We start from the raw sequence: 17,034 nt of genomic DNA on the forward strand, positions 1-17,034 counted from the left end.
CATCAGGCAAAACAGCAAAGGTCACTGGCTCAACCCCTTGAAGAGGAATTTAAGGAGGCCTTTATTCTCTGCTGTAATAAACCAAAATCTATCTCCTTGAAAAAAAATGACTGCATATAAGTGGTTTGAGAGAAAATAAAAACAAGCAGACAACACACAAGAAGCCTAGAGGAGAGATGCAGGTCATTGCTACAGTTCAGTCAGGACCACTCTTGTCTGGTACAATAGCAATTTGGGTGGGTAGCACTGCCGCCTCATAGCAAGGTCCTGGGTTCAAATCGCAGTCGGCCAGGGCCTCTCTGTGTGGAGTTTGCATGTTCTCCCCGTGTTTGTGTTGGTTTCCTCCGGGTACTCTGGTTTCCTCCCACAGTCAAAAGACATGCAGGTTAGGCTGATTGGAGAGTCTAAATTGCCCATAGGTATGAGTGTGTGAGTGAATGGTGTGTGCGCCCTGCGATGGACTGGCGACCTGTCCAGGGTGTATTCTTGCCTTTTGCCCAATGTATGCTGGGATAGGCTCCAGCCCCCCTGCGACCCTGTCTTGGATAAGCGGGTTAAGATAATGGATGGATGGATGGATGGAATGGCTTAGTTTGGGGGGCTACGTCTCGACCTACTGGTAGTATGAGTATATCAAACAGCCCCCCCCCCCCCACAACCTGTAAATTCAGCAAAAACCACACATTTTGAGGTCTACAGATCCCTTTGAATATCAAGGGTTAGGGTTAGGGTTAGGGTTGGCATTAGGTTTACAGTTAGGGTAATGGTATGGTTCTGCTAACCTCTACAAGCACGCTCTGTTTTCTGAAACCTGGTGGGCCTGGTGGGCCTGATGGTGCAGGGACCTGGTGGGCCTGATGGTGCAGGGGCCTGATGGGCCTGGTAGGCCTGATGGTGCAGGGGCCTGGTGGGCCTGATGGTGCAGGGGCCTGATGGGCCTGATGGTGCAGGGGCCTGGTGGGCCTGATGGTGCAGGGGCCTGATGGGCCTGATGGTGCAGGGGCCTGATGGGCCTGGTGGGCCTGATGATGGGGCGGCCTGTAGTGGTTAAAGTAAATGACTGGGACAGGCAAGGTCGGTGGTTCTAATCCCGGTGTAGCCACAATAAGATCCGCACAGCCGTTGGGCCCTTGAGCAAGATCCTTAACCCTGTATTGCTCCAGGGGAGGATTGTCTCCTGCTTATTCTAATCAACTGTACATCGCTCTGGATAAGAGCGTCTGCCAAATGCCAATAATGTAATGTAATGATGCTGGGGGCTGATGGTGCATGGGATGGGCTCCCAGTACCAATAATTTATCTTGGGCTCTCTTCATGCCCCTTCTTTTCACGTGTGGCTCAGCTGTGGTACGTTTAATGCATTGGACTCAATGAAAGCCCGGATGTGCACGGGACTTCCTACTCGCCATGAGCCATGCCCCACAATGCCCTGCTGCGACCCTTGCCCTTGTCATTACCCAGCGTTCCACAGGGGTGCACGCGTGTGCCTCTCAGATGCTGGGATCTGACCTAAAGGTACATAGCTGATACGCCGATGCAAAAGAGCATTACAGGTATAGAAACCAAACAGCCGAAATGTCCAGGCTAGTAACCTGACCAAGAGTGGCAAGGAAAGTCAATTTATAACTTGGTCTCCTAGCTACAAGAAGATCCTGGATTCCTTTTACTTTTGAAAGTGTTCCCGTCTTTCCACTACTGAATACCTAACACTGCACAAGCTGATAAACCGAGGCGAGAGGAGATTTCAGGTTGTGAGATCAAACAATCAAAATGTCAGGCTGCGAGACCCTGAGCTAGGAACCTGACCAGAGTGTCAAGGAGTTTCCCAAATCCTATGCTAGTCCTATAGCTAAGGAAGTTCCTGAAATTCTTTTAATTTAAAAAATGACAGCATCATGAATTGCATGTAATCCCAGATTTTAGGTCAGAACGGTTAGGTCAGAACAGTTAAATCAGAATAGTTAAATCAGACAAAGTAGTTAAATCAAAAGTAGTTTTCCTGACACTGCAACTAGCCATTGTGTCTTATGTCCATGAATTCATATGGTTACTGAACGCATTTACATAAATCAGTGCACAAACTCTGGAAAACACATTTGTAGCTTCTCTTTAATGGAATGTTCTTGTGGAGAATATGCAAAAGTATATGAAAGTCAGGGGGATATCAATAAGGCTTTTGACAGGATTTAACTCATAGCCTCCCAGTGACAGGTCTGGAGCCGTTTGATCTGTTTCTATGGTATTCTATCAAAGCTGAAGGGAACTTGTATTGATAAATGAATGCGTTCCCACATGGCCTTCAGATATAATGCATTTCATCTGGGTTCACTTTGACTTCTCAACCTTTTGAAAACCTTAAAACATTCAGATAACAAAATAGAATCCATGCTTGCTCACACCTGACCTCTCTCTCTCTCTGGATGAATGCCGGGTGATCTGTGAAACTCCCCAAAACAATCATTCTCTGACAATGTTCAGCTGTTGGTCAGTATTGCCAAAAACAATGGATGTTTTATGCAATGTGTGCAACCTGGACAGTCATCTGGCAACCAAAAAAGTGCTGCCTAACCCCTCAAGGGCTATCATACACCCTGCCTTGGGGTAATATATATATCGTCCCGTCCAAAAGTATTGGAACAGCAAGACCAATTCCTTTGTTTTTGCTATACACTGAAGACAATTGACTTTGAGGTCAAAAGATGCACATGAGATGACAGATCTGATTTTCAGCTTTTATTTCCTGGTATTTTTATGCAGAGTTGTTAAACAATTTATCACCATTTGTATCAGATTGGAACATGTGACTGACAGGTGTTTCTTGTTGCCCAGATTTGTCCTGTTAGATTGAATGGTTAAACAATAAATAGTTCTTCATGTCTACTCTTGGTTTTAGCCTTGGGTTTCGCCTGTGAAGACTGCGTTTTTGTTAGAAAAGATAAACCAACATGAATCCATTTTGAAGCTTAGAAAATAGGGTAAATTGATCAGAGCCATTGCACAAGCAGGGGGGATATACAAGGTGACTGAATACATGTACACAAACATGTACACAAAGCTCTGTACCATAGCAAAGCCACAAGAATACCAGCAGGCCACATACTGTAGCAACTGAAACAAGAGTATGTTGCAGTAATGTATTTATGTATTTATGTATTTATTGCGATGGGTGATAATGAGTATGGGAAATATTACTGATTGACTATAATGAATTACACCCCTTTTTTAACCAACTCCCCCACCCCCACCCACCACCGCCGCCCCCCAAAAAAGTACATTTGTGTCAAGACCTTGTTAGCTTGATTAACAGTACTGTAATTATTTAGCTTCAAGCTCTGAATCAGTTTAATTTCAGCTTCCCCATAAAAACATTGATTGCTTTGAAAATAAATGAATGTGCATGTAATTAAGCCAGGTCACCTACAGTATAAAAGGATCTAAATGAGAGGAAATGCACTACATTGGAGTCAGAATCTTTGAAATTGCTTGCCTGTGGTGCTGTAATTTGTGCTTGTGTTGAAAAAGGTAAAGGGGTGTGAGTCAATTTGAAATTACGTGATCGTGGAGTTTCATAACAATATTAGAACTAATTTACAGGCAAGGTTATGCTGTGGTTGATTAACACCCAGGGCTAGAACACGTGTTTGGCCTCTTGCTGTGAAATTTGGTAGCAGAATGCAGGGTAAGCCTCTTCATTAATAGCGTATAAAACAGTGTCCTGTGTCATGCAATCTGATAAGGAATTTAGGACACTCCTGCTATTCATTATATCATTATATTACAAACAATATTGGCAAAAGCTGACATTGTTTGCAGTACAGAAAACAGCCAGTGAATCATCTGTGTTCAAACTGCCTTCAAACTTAACTAAAGCTTAACTAAACATATTCTCAGATGTGTGAAATGGGAAGCATCAATACATTTGATTTCTAAAATTCTCATGACTGCTACACTCTTGATTGGCTCTCGCAGGTGGAGCTCTCCGACAGCACCCACCACACCATCACAGATGCCTTCGCAGGCAAGGAGTACATCATCCAGCTGGCAGCCAAGGACACGGAGATCGGCACCTGGAGTGAATGGAGTGTGGCTGTTCATGCTACGCCCTGGATGGAAGAGCCTGAGAAGGTCATCTCTACCACTGAGGCAGAGGCTATTGTGGGTATGTGTACACTGAAATAAATGACTTGTAGAATTTACTTTAAAAAATCTTTGTAACAAATTGCACTAAAAACAAATAAGTAACTGTAATGCTGGAATATCAAGTACAACATAATTGCCAACATCAAGTAAAATGTGCTTGCTACTAACCGTAACATTTGTGAAAATATTGAGTACATGTTACTTAATTATGTCCATTCAGGAACATCATGGTCATCAAAATATTAAGTGAATTGTAAATGTCTATAATATTTAGTGCCATGAACTGAATAAGTAGATTTTACTATATTTTTTCAGTTTCAATTACTCAGTAGTATTACCTTGTTTTACTCAATAAAATTATGTAAAAATTCCTTTTTTTCTTCTGATAAATGTTACCAAATGGCAAATTTCACAGACCACAAGATTCAAGTTTAATGCAAATAAACATTTATTTTGTTAAGACAAGTAAAAACAAAAATGTTAGGGAGGCAGTCAACTGTTCAAGTGGCCAAACATAATCAAAAAGTGCAAATACCACTGATGTTGTGCAAAGAATGCATACATTCTGAAGAAAGACTGTAGTGAAATTAAAGACTGCAGTGAATCGCAGGGCTTGTAATTGGTGAAAGTGTTCACACCTGGTCACCAAACTAACCATTTGGAAGATTCCAAATGGTTAGTTTGGTGACCAGGTGTGAACACTTGTGTATGTGAGAATGTGTGAGTGTGTGCTTGAATGTGTGTGTTTGAGAGCAATTCTGACTTTAAGGCTTGTTAACCTGCCATAGCTAGATGATAGACATAACCCAAACAAATTTTTTTTAACAATCAGTAAAATTAACATATATGCCACTCCTACCCAATATTCGTTGTGTCAATATTTTCTTGCTCTTAACAGACAAATCCTCAAATCTGAAGTAAAGATTGGTGCTTTACAACAGTGCAATCACAACATAACACAAATAAATGGGAAACTGAAACAACTTCCAACAACTGGTTGGTCAGGTCAAAGTTTTCTACTCAATGTGCAATAGTGTGTGTGTGTGTGTGTGTGTGTTTGTGTATTACCTGTGTATGTTGAGTGAGTGAGAGAGCGAGCGAGCGAGCAAGCAAGATAGAGAGCATGTGTGAGAGTGTACTTGAATGCGTGCGTGCGTGTGTGTGTGTGTGTGTGTGTGTGTGTGTGTGTGTGTGTGTGTGTGTGTGTGGGGGGGGGAGGGGGGAGGGGTGGTGGTGTGTGTGTTTAAGAGAGCAATTTTGACTTTAAGGCTTGTACTTTTGGGGACAGCTTCATCCCATCCAGTTCCAGGAAAAGTTTCTGAAACACCTCAAAAGTGTAATGCAGTGTTTGGGGGTATGCAAGGTTGAGGGCATAGATCAGTCCCATCAATAATGTGCAGGCTTTAGCGACGTTTCCACATCCAGGCAACACTTCCGTGCCTTCAAGAATGATGGACACATCAACTGGATCCTCTTCAGAAGCACCATGGGCGACCAAGATCTTCAGGACGTGTTCAGTAGCATCACTGCGGTGGTCCTCCTGCATACAAGAAAAGCTGACAATTCTATTGAGAGAAACAAAATTTATTAATTCATAGACTTTATTGCCTGAGAGTAAATCCTATTTAGTTGACTGAGCTGCGAACTAAACATGTCTAAGCAGAAGGTTTACACCACAACAAATTGGAATGATTGCCTTCCTGGAGAGCAAAGCAAATAGCACTCATTGTGCTGGAGATACTGCTCATTGGTTGATTTAAAAACAAACAAACCTCAACACCAAGTACTAGGACTAGGACTAGAGTCACCTGAGGGTTTGGTTGATTTAAATGTTTGACTACTGGGGGCACATTTAGTCCCAGGGAACCCTATGGCTTTGTAACCAAAAGCGCATCTTGGTTTTAGTGATTATACATGTACCAGACAATCTTCAAAAAGATGCTCTCCCTCCTCGCCGAGGTACAGAATGAGGCTGCGGATAACAGTTTCCCGTCTCATCTCAATGCTTTGGTTCTGTAAACAAATAGAAGGCTGTGTGAGAGAGAAAGTCAGAGGAAAAGGTTCATCTTCCTGCAAAACTAAAAAAAAAAAAAAAAAAAACACACCTGACTCAGTTTAAACAGGAAAGGCCTCAGTTTGGTCCCCACTACACCCCCCTTGGCCTTCATCAGGGTTAGAAGCTTGGGTGTGTAGGCGTCATGTCTGTAGATGAAGCTCTGCTCCAGGGAAATTGTGGTAATTCTGCGGAATTCCTCTTTTATCTGCATTTATAAAAATCACAAAAACAAAATTCAAACTGATTTGAATAATCTGGTTCAAAATGAAAGGAGTGCAAATTACGAAGAGAAAATTAAAACCTTAAGACATTCATGATGGAATGATTAATTAGAACCATTGTTACTGCCCAATGGAGCAGGTAATATTTCCATGGGTCTAGATTCACCTACCCCATCTTCACAAAACAATGCAGGCCATCGTTCTCTGAAGTCAGCCGCTGCTGGAGTTCCACTCACAACATTACATTACATTACATTATTGGCATTTGGCAGACGCTCTTATCCAGAGCGACGTACAACAAAGTGCATACCCATAACCAGGGATAAGTTCGCTGAAAGACCCTAGAGGTAAGTACAATTTCAACTGCTACCTGTACAACAAAGATAAGGACAAGGGGCTTTTTTTTTTTTTTTTTTTTTGAACAAACAAACAAACAAACAAACAAACAAAAGTCACCAAAGTTAACTATCCAAACACTGCTTACCTAGCCAACTAAAAATACCGATACACAAAGCAAGTCACAGAGACTATTAAGGTTCACAGGGAGGTAGGGAGGGATGGGGAGAGGTGCTGCTTGAAGAGGTGCGTCTTCAGCTTGCGCTTGAAGGTGGGGAGAGATTCTATAGTTCTGACCTCAACGGGGAGTTCGTTCCACCACCGTGGAGCCAGAACAGACAGTAGTCGTGAGTGTGAGGTGGAGGTTCTGAGAGGGGGAGGTGCCAAGCGGCCTGTGGAGGCTGAACGAAGAGGTCTGGCAGGGGTGTAGGGTCTGATGATTTTTTGCAGATAAGCTGGGGAAGACCCTTTAACTGCTTGGAAGGCTAGCACCAATGTTTTGAATTTGATGCGAGCCATGACAGGCAGCCAGTGGAGGGAAGTAAGCAGGGGGGTGACGTGTGAGTATTTGGGAAGGTTGAAGACCAGACGAGCTGCTGCATTCTGGATGAGTTGGAGGGGTCTGATGGCGGACGCTGGGAGGCCAGCCAAGAGGGAATTGCAGTAGTCCAGGCGGGACAGAACCATCGCTTGGACCAGGAGCTGGGTCGAGTAGGGGGTGAGAAAGGGGCGGATTCTCCGTATGTTGTATAGGAAGAACCTGCAAGACCGGGTCACCGCCGCAATGTTCTCGGAAAGGGACAGTCTGCTGTCCATCACCACGCCGAGGTTCCTTGCACTGGGTGACGGCGTGAGTGTGGTATCCCCGAGAGAAATGGAGAGATCCAGATGGGGAGAGGTATTAGCAGGGATGAATATCATTTCAGTTTTACCTGGGTTGAGCTTTAGATGGTGGTTGTCCATCCAGCTCTGGATGTCCCTCAGGCAAGCAGAGATACGGGCTGAAACCTGCGTATCAGACGGCGGGAACGAGACGAAGAGTTGGGTATCGTCCGCATAGCAGTGGTAGGATAGCCCATGTGCAGTGATCACAGGGCCAAGGGAGCGAGTGTAGAGAGAAAAAAGAAGTGGGCCAAGGACTGAGCCCTGGGCTGAGACAGCCTTCGCATGGAGAATGTTTTAGACATTTTTTCTTCAATCACCTTGTTGTTATTCTTCTTCTTTACCTCATTGAGAAGTTCCTGTCTCTCCATCTCCAGACTGTTGCTAGTTTCTCCACTTGGATGTGGAGGAAGGTAGTTAACCTCTGCTTTCTTCGGTCTCTTGCAATTTTTTGCCGGATTTCGCTCACCCGGGGATTTCCTTTTCAAGGAGTTGACATCGAGCTCAGGACAAGGTACTTCACGCCTTTTCATTTTGCTACGGTAATTAGCCACCTTCCAAGTAAGACGCTGCTGCCACCCATAGATGCCTGAAAATGATGTTTTAGGCTCCCTAAGGCATGGATGCTTTTTTAACAGAGCTTCTACAACAGCCAGTTTTTGAAGACCAGTGGGATAAGCAGTGTAGCAGAAAATGGTGTCAGCAAGTTTGTCCAGTATGCTCGAACTCAAGTTTGGATTGTTAAGGAGTGAGCCATTACTTTCATAAGCCTTATTTCCTACTTGAAGGAGCATTTCCACGTCATATGAAAAGGTGGGAATGACAAAATTAGTTGGCCATGGTTCTGATCGACACTCTGGGGACTGTGGTGAAATGATGGTGTCCGCTGAGCTAACTGCAGAACTGTCATCCTGGAAAGACTGATCCTGTGGCACTGGAGAGGAAGCAACTGACACGTTGATGGGAGTCACTGGAGAGGAAGCAAATGACTCGTTGCTGGGAGTCAATGTGAGAATAACAGACTCTTCTGTTCTAACTAGTTTGATTGTGTCTTTGTCCTTAACCAAATCTGTTGATGTTAGAGTGAAGAATTGGTTATCAAATTCTTTGTCCATGTACATAACAGTAAAGCTCCCTTGGAGTTGAAAATGATCCTGTGCAGCTGCTAAAAGTTCATCTACAGTGCTGGGAACTCCACCTGGTAGGATTAACTTGTGAACTTGAGTTTCTTCTATAACAACACGTAGTTGAGTTGGGGCAGACATGTCAGCTATGGGCAACTAAAAGAAAACACAAAGAACAAAGATATGATTCAATATGACAAGAGCAAATATTCAATCTAGCCACAATATTCTATGATTAAAGCATCATGGGCGGTGGTGGTGAAGAGGTTAAGGAACCCGGTTAACATGCCAGTAACCACAGAAAGTCAGGGGTTTGAATCCCGCTGTCACCATTGTGCCCTTGAGCAAGGCACTTCAACTCCAGATTGCTCTAGGGGAGACTGGCCCTGAAATAATTAGAGGGCATGACCTCTCTGCAATTGCAAATTGCATCTCTAGTTGATCATTGTAAGTTGCTTTGGACAAAAGTGTCTGCTAAATGCTTTTAACAGATAGACAAGCAAATCATAGACCATTGGTTCCCAAACTGGGACATTATTCAGACAATATAAAATCTGGAATAAATGTATATCAAGGGAAGTTATTACATAACAATAAGGCACAAGCTTGATTCACACAATTTATACTTTACCTAGTTTGACAAGCAGATGTGGTGTTTGAGAGAAACCATACGATCGCCTTGCATTGCATACGTAGCCAATGGGTATGTGTCAATAAGTTGGGACTGCTCAATCACTTTGACTATACTTGTGGACTCCAACTTGAAACATCTAAAATGCTCAAGGTACCCTGCATTTTGCAACTTCAACACAAACACTAAGCGGTCACGAACTATGATGATTTGGAGTATTTCAGCAAAGTCGGGCAATCCACCATTGGAGCCATATACCAAGATCATGCCAACACCGTAACTGGTGCCCTGAAATTCTGCCTGGTTTGTCAAATGAACAGCTGTCTCTTCCGGGAATTTCTGTGATAGGAATTCTTGTATATTCTCATTTACAATCTCTAATGGAACTCTTGACATCTTAGACACAGAGACGGAAGGTTTTTTGACATTTGAATCATGTAGATGGTATGCGATCATGGATTGGTGTTTTCTTGCCATAGACTTCAAAACATTACGGAAGCAGTTAGTCTGTCTCACTATCTTCTTAAAGAAGCTATGCTTAGCTTCAAATCTCATCGTCCATAAGGACACTAGCGGACCAAATGCTTTAATGAGCTGCGGATAATGCTCTACAAAATGGTGTTTCGGAATCAGTCTCTCTTGTGGAAAAACACTGCTAAATCTATGTCTATGCTCAGCAATCAGGCTATCTAGGTGACCAATGCTTTCATCTGTGTGGGTAGGTGACATAACCAAGGCAACAACATCTTTGAGTGTCATCAACAACTGCCAGGCTTGTTCCTCTTCTGGTACTTTGGTGCCAATCATAAATGGAAGCAGTCTCAGTAAGCACCAATTTTCAGTTGCGTTACCACCAATGGTTTTACGGGAGGCAAAGCTTAGTGGTACACCTTGGGGACAATTTGTACAGTCTTTCCACTTATAAGGGAACTCTTTGATGATTCTGTTGAGCTCTTCGAAAGTAAAATATTTCTTCTTTATCAAAACACCTAGGCACAGAGCTAATTCAACAGGTACAATACCCTCAAGTAAGTCATGTAGTGCATCAGGTGGGTAACCTGTTGTTACATGAAAATGATTTAATTTTTGAGTAATTGCACACTGTCTTTTTACTCCGTGACTATGGGTGTTACTAGCCAATGCTGCTTCAATGTCCACCTGATGTTGCCGTTTTGTTCTACTAGGGATTGCTCCTGCCCTAACTTCAAGTTCCTGGAACCGGGATCGTTGTCCGACACAAAACCTACAACTGTACGACCCACTAAAACTTTCAACAAATCCCCCGACTGAGTGGGCACCAAGGTTATCAGCAATGACAGAAAATACAGTGCCCTTTATGATTTTCCCTGAACAGGGTACAAAAATACCATCTTCTTCAAAGCTTTTCAAATCGCTCAATAATGGCTCTAGCACTTTGGAATAACCGAATTCCTTAACGTCACCTGCCTTGCACAAAACGGCTAGGTAAATTGATGATAATGTAGACCTCAAAACTGATGGAATATCAGCAAACACCCAGTAGACACCTGTCACCTTGTGCTTCTTACGAGAGGTTCCTAAAGGGTTACATATTTCAAAATCATCACAGTAGAGAAGAAGTGAAAGTCTTAACTCCTCTCCAGACAGAAATGTGTTTTCTTTAAAGTGGGAACCATCACGGAAACTAGTATACTGATTTGAAGAACCACAATGCCTTGCAATATTCAAAACCTTCTCCTGAATGTCACTATTTTTCAGAACATGCGACAAGCTTTGCAAAATTGGTATATATTGGAATGACTTTCCCGCTTTTGCATCAAGAATATATTCCAATGGTTCAACAACAGAGAAACGTTCCTTTACATAACAATTTCGCTTGTATGCTGTGCCAAGTGGACCTTCCTCACTAAAGGCTACACTGATAGGATTTAACTGACAAATGCGATCTACCAATTCTGTGATCACTAACTCTTCAACAATGCAGTCATGACTTTGTAATGTGTTACAGACAATGTTTTTGATAATGGGTGCGGATGCTGAATGAGTAATAAATTGAAGCTTCTCTACAATCTCATCTATACACCTATTAGGCACATTGAAAATGCAATCTAATTTAAGTAATAAGGACCCAAGCTTATCAACAATGACTTGAACTAAGTCTTCGCCCTCACTCACAAGCACTTCATCGGAGGGAACATCACTTCCATCTAAAAGGCAATTACCAACCTCTATTCTTTGATTTGAAAACGTCTGAAATACAGTATGTTTAAAATCTTCAAGGCTGTGAGGATTGTGCTTTGTGACACAAAGGTTGAATATATATTAGTGCTGTAGTCACAACCCTTAAAAACACAATGAATAGTTTCAAACTTTTTCAGATGAGCTCCAAGGTGCTCAAAAAACTGCCTCTCAGTGTGAAAACTACATGAATTACATACAAGACATGAAAATGAATTAATTTGCCCTAACTCTTCTGTTTCTGTATGATCTCTAGACAAATGTGTACGAAGGGCCCCCCAACTTTTAAACAAACGAGGACAATCGGAGTACAAGCAGGGTAGTGACCGGCCTTGACCAGAGTGTAAATGTTTCAATCTATAATGCTTTAAGAGCTCCAACCGTTTTGATGCCCTGAAGATGCAATTTTTGCATGACCATCTCATACCATAAGCCTACGATTTCTCCCTCATTGAAACCCTTCGATCGGTCCTCCTCCTTATACCTCAACTGTCGACTGCACTGGCTCGTTCTACCCGAAAAATCTCCCTGTAAAACACAATTTTGGATAAAACTATTGATCTACAATGGTTAGCTACAATTTTATATTACATTACAGAGTGAACAATGACAAATACTAACAACACCAATATTATTGTATCATACACATAAATGTATACTTGCCTCTGTATACACCGCCTCCCCCCCCCCCCGGCTCAACTTGCAGTATCTGATGTGACAACTGTTGAGAGAAGTACACATTAATAAGACTAACAAAACAAATTGATAGTAACATATAACATTTCCATCCGATATTTGAGTAAAAGAAATGACTAGACTCACATATGTAGCTTTTTACTTGATTAATGTTCAATTAATTCCAATATACATCGAATGAAAACATAGAAAAAGTTTAAGGATCAGATTGCATTTTTGCTCACTTTTTTGGAGGCAGATACTGTTAGGTCAGTCACTCAACATTTAATTTTAATTTTTTGCTTAAACTAAGACCATCAATAATGAAGTGAATGTTTACGCAATCAAGTTTGTCACACTACAGAAAAATAGTTTAATTAGCCAGCCAAATTTCAACGACTTAAAAAAATATATTTAGTTCTAGTAGCTACTAGGCAAAAACCAGCAGCTGCTCTAAGATGCTCTAAACACACACCCCAAGTGAGCATGTTCAGCCACTCCAGTCTTTGAGCCAACTCTGTACAACATGAGAGAGATAGTCGGTTAGGTGGGGTGAAATAAATATCAACCCGAAAAAATGTAACATTAAGAGCCACTGTTTACGTCGACGTTTTCAGTAGGTAAATGTGGACGTCAGTGGAAATATCGTTAGGCTAGCGCGAGTTAACAAGTTCAGGCGAGTCATCACCAAACATTACCGCCAAAGTTTTGGAAAGTTATTTTTTTCCGACTGGAAGTAAGCCTTAAACCCTAACATACATATAGAAAACCGTATTCATTTTGAGTTGAGACAATGTAAGTTAAACGTTATTGTGCTTATAATCCAAATTACTGCAACTCACCTCTACAGACATTAACTTACAGACGTTAACCTAGCTAGCTAGTCTCGCTTGCTTCATGGCGATGGCGACACAACGACTGTTAACTACGAACAGCAGTGCTAACGTATTGCGTCGAGCAGACGATAATCAAACTATCAAAATGTAGCCTAGACGAACGCTTATACGATCACAAATATGAAACGGAAGGGCAATACTCACAAGTCTCGACTCTCGGCCACTGAAGCTTGCTCTCGACGCTTGCTCTCGACACTTGCAAAATGGCGATTCCGGACTTCATGGGTGACTTCGTGATTTTGCATTGTCCAACGGCGCATGCACGAATTCAAATGCGCCGCGCTGTTTTTTTCAGAATAAATGTTACTTAAAATGTTCAGGTGTTGGTGCAGTGACAATAAATCATTTAAATAGTAAGAGTAAATATCTAGTTAAAAATACTCTTCCAAGTCAAGTACGTTCATTACATGAATATGTTGTGTATGGTTTCATGTTTTTTACTAGTTCCTACTGAAACTTGATATTACAATGTAAGAATTTCTACTTTTGAATAAGTACATATTACAATGCCTAAAAGTCATTTTTTTCAGTGTACTATTCAGCAGTGCCGTGGGGCACCAATCGGCCTAGCTGACTAATGGGAGCCCCAACCTTGGTAGTTCGACACAGCGATGAAACCCTTACAACACACCATCACTAGCCACTCACTTGCAAAATGGGCCTACAAGGAAATAGCCTACCTGGGGAGAATGTACCTTTATTTAAGGGAACAAAGGGTAATTTCAGGCTTCTAACAGTCAAGAGAGGAAATGCAGCAACAAACATGCTCAAACCACAACACTGTTTATCCCACTCCTTCTCTGTGAACGCCATTGGCTGTGGCAATTAGAACTAATTTCAACCAGTGTGCTTGAATTATTGTACAGCTATACGATGTTTTGGTACAGAGTGCCGGTCCGTCAACTGCATATTTTGAAACCCGAATTTAAATATGATAAACACAGGCAGAGGGTAATTCATTGTTGGCTACAAAATCAGCTCGATCTCCGTGAAATGATTTGTAGGCTATGCAAACTATTTTCATAAAGCAGCAAACTACTTTGCATTAAGACAAGGTGCTATATGACAGAATTATTCAATCAAAACGAGTCCAGCAGAAGGTCACTCAAGTAATCTTAATTTATTTGTTTTTTCAGCAAATTATTTTAAATGTAAAAATGGGTCTCTATAGAGGCTACAGAGATGGTATTTTCATAAGCTGTGATATTTATTATGCTACCTCTAAGCTACTACGAAAGCCTCCTCATTATCACAAGCTACTACAGCTTCAGCTTCCAAGGGAATATCGATAGCCAATTGACACATAGCTAAGATTTCTGCACCTTGCACTTAACATTTATGTGGGCGTTACCAATCTATTATTATTATTATTTTTTTAAGATATCCATTCTGTGTGGCGCTAGAAAAAGACATATTATGTGTGGCTGTACATACATGTTCACTGTAAATACTCACAATTGGAACTTACAAGCAAATGTGAGTATACAGTATATAAGGGCTATATAGCACTTTATTATTTATACATGTGATTATCTAACGGCCCTTATCAAAGGATCTTATTGGATCTTATTGTGGCTACACTGGGGATCGAGCCACCAACCTTATGGGTTCCGGTCATGGACCTTAACCACTATGCTACAGGCCTATAAGAAAGATATAGAGGTTAGCAGTTATGAGGATAGACTTAAGATGTTTAATCTCTTCAAGCTTTGTAAAGGATGGAAGGCGTGTGCATGTGATTGGATGAAATGGGTTGTGTTTATGTGATTGGTTGATGATGGAAGGTGTGTGCATGTGATTGGATGAAATGGGTTGTGTTTATGTGATTGGTTGATGATGGAAGGTGTGTGCATGTGATTGGATGAAATGGGTTGTGTTTATGTGATTGGTTGATGATGGAAGGCGTGTGCATGTGATTGGATGAAATGGGTTGTGTTTATGTGATTGGTTGATGATGGAAGGTGTGTGCATGTGATTGGATGAAATGGGTTGTGTTTATGTGATTGGTTGATGATGGCAGGTGTGTGCATGTGATTGGTTGATGATTGAAGGCATGTGCATGTGATTGGTTGATGATGGAAGGCGTGTGCATGTGATTGGTTGATGATGGAAGGCATGTGCATGTGATTGGTTGATGATGGAAGGGGTGTAATTGCTGAAGCTGACTGTTGCAGTAACTGTGGTAGAGTTCCATGACAGAATTTGCTCTGCTCATTCCATGCACGGTGCTCATGAGCAAAATTTAAAATTAAATCTACAACACAAGTGTGCAAAAAGTGAAGGGGACTGAATACTTTCTAAAGCCACTACATATAGGCTAAAGCTATGAAACTGCTGCTAGAACAAAAACGTAATTCCTCTTGAAAAGTAAAATTGCACAGTTTAATCAGTGTGAATCAATTTTATTTGGGTAAATTAAACAACATTTCAGTTTCATGAACATTGTCTGAACTAAGCTAAGGCGGCCATTATGCAAACACGTGCGGCTCCTGATGGAGACAAGCCAGGACTTAGAGGTTTACAAAAAACAAGAAAAATCTGTCATTTTAGAATTATAACGACATAGAACTTTGTAAAAAAAGAAAAAAGTCCTGAGATTAAATTGCCTATTTATCATGAGCAACAAATGCATTTGTTATAACATGAAGGCTGTATTGCAGTCTACTATAACCTTTTGAAGCACCTGAAATCCTGCGGAGAATTTAAAACACAACACACCGCTGACGGCGAGTGATTAAAAACTTGCGGTCTTGGAGCCACAGGCATGACGCATTGCCTCCTGGCATGGCATTGCAATAAGGCATTGTGTCTTTAATGGGTAGCAATTAGTTGCAAGTAGACCAAGAACAATAGGAAAATATTGATGAAACTTCTTTGCCATTCACAGAAATTTGAATATTTAGTGATAGGGCTAAATATATGGCATCTTGTATGACTGGTACAGAACAGGAAACAACCAAAGCAAATCTTCGAAGAAATGTAGAATACTTGCAGTCATTCAATCTGAAGCAATAGTACATAAAAGTATGCTTCTTCTTGTATGCTGTCAGTGATAAATTGGCTCGGTGTTTAAGGAATGTTTCCAGAATTTCACATACCGTACTTAAATTACTTTTGCTCATAGTCAATTCATTTTACTCAGTGAGGAAAGTGCAGGTCATTTTTCTATACTGGAAAAAAAAAAGTAGTTACCTGCAAGTGTTTTGATCTCATAACTACATAACACATTTGTACTATACTGTAAATGTACTGTATTTATGCGAATAAATGTTTATATTTTACTCTATTTTCTCCGCAAGTGAAGATAAACATATGCATAGTATATATAACATAATATAGACTAATCTGTATAAAGTTCTGTAAAGCATAGCTTGTCTCTTTTGAAGTCATTTTCAATAAAATAATACTCAGACCTATTAAACATAATATAATGTTGATTCTAAGTTCTGGCTTGTGACTGTGGTTCTTTATTTCCCATTGTGTAACGCAGTGCTCCAGCCATATCTCGGACCGTATTCTCGCGGTTCCTTATTGGTTCGGATGGGTTTGTGTGTGCTTTGAATCAGCTCCAGTGAGCAGTGAGCAGTGACTCTTGTTCCCACAGAGACGACCCCGTCTCCAGCCCCTCCGTCGCCAAAGTGCCGGTTAGGCATCGCCGTGGGCGGATGCTCAGCGCTCCTGCGGTCGACCCCTCTCCTCCTGGTGTCTGTCCTCCTCTCTCTCATGTGGTGAGTAACTACAGACACAGGGTGGGAAACTGTGCACTACATTAACATTACATTACATAACATGTCATTTGGCTGATTCTTTTATCCAAAGCGACTTACAGTTGATTTAGTCTAAGCAGGAGACAATC

General features: G+C 41.5%; 1 protein-coding gene across 1 annotated transcript in view; it reads left to right on the forward strand.

The window, feature by feature from the left end:
* LOC133140968 (ciliary neurotrophic factor receptor subunit alpha-like) overlaps positions 1-17,034 on the forward strand; it is a 229,986-nt gene that overhangs the window by 205,812 nt on the left and 7,140 nt on the right. The window contains exons 7-8 of the mRNA XM_061261302.1: positions 3,970-4,159; positions 16,783-16,906. Coding sequence (XP_061117286.1) covers positions 3,970-4,159; positions 16,783-16,906 — 314 coding nt within the window. The remainder of the gene's footprint in view (positions 1-3,969; positions 4,160-16,782; positions 16,907-17,034) is intronic.

The sequence above is a fragment of the Conger conger genome, chromosome 11 (assembly GCF_963514075.1).
Source record: "Conger conger chromosome 11, fConCon1.1, whole genome shotgun sequence".
Classification (NCBI taxonomy): Eukaryota; Metazoa; Chordata; class Actinopteri; order Anguilliformes; family Congridae; genus Conger; species Conger conger.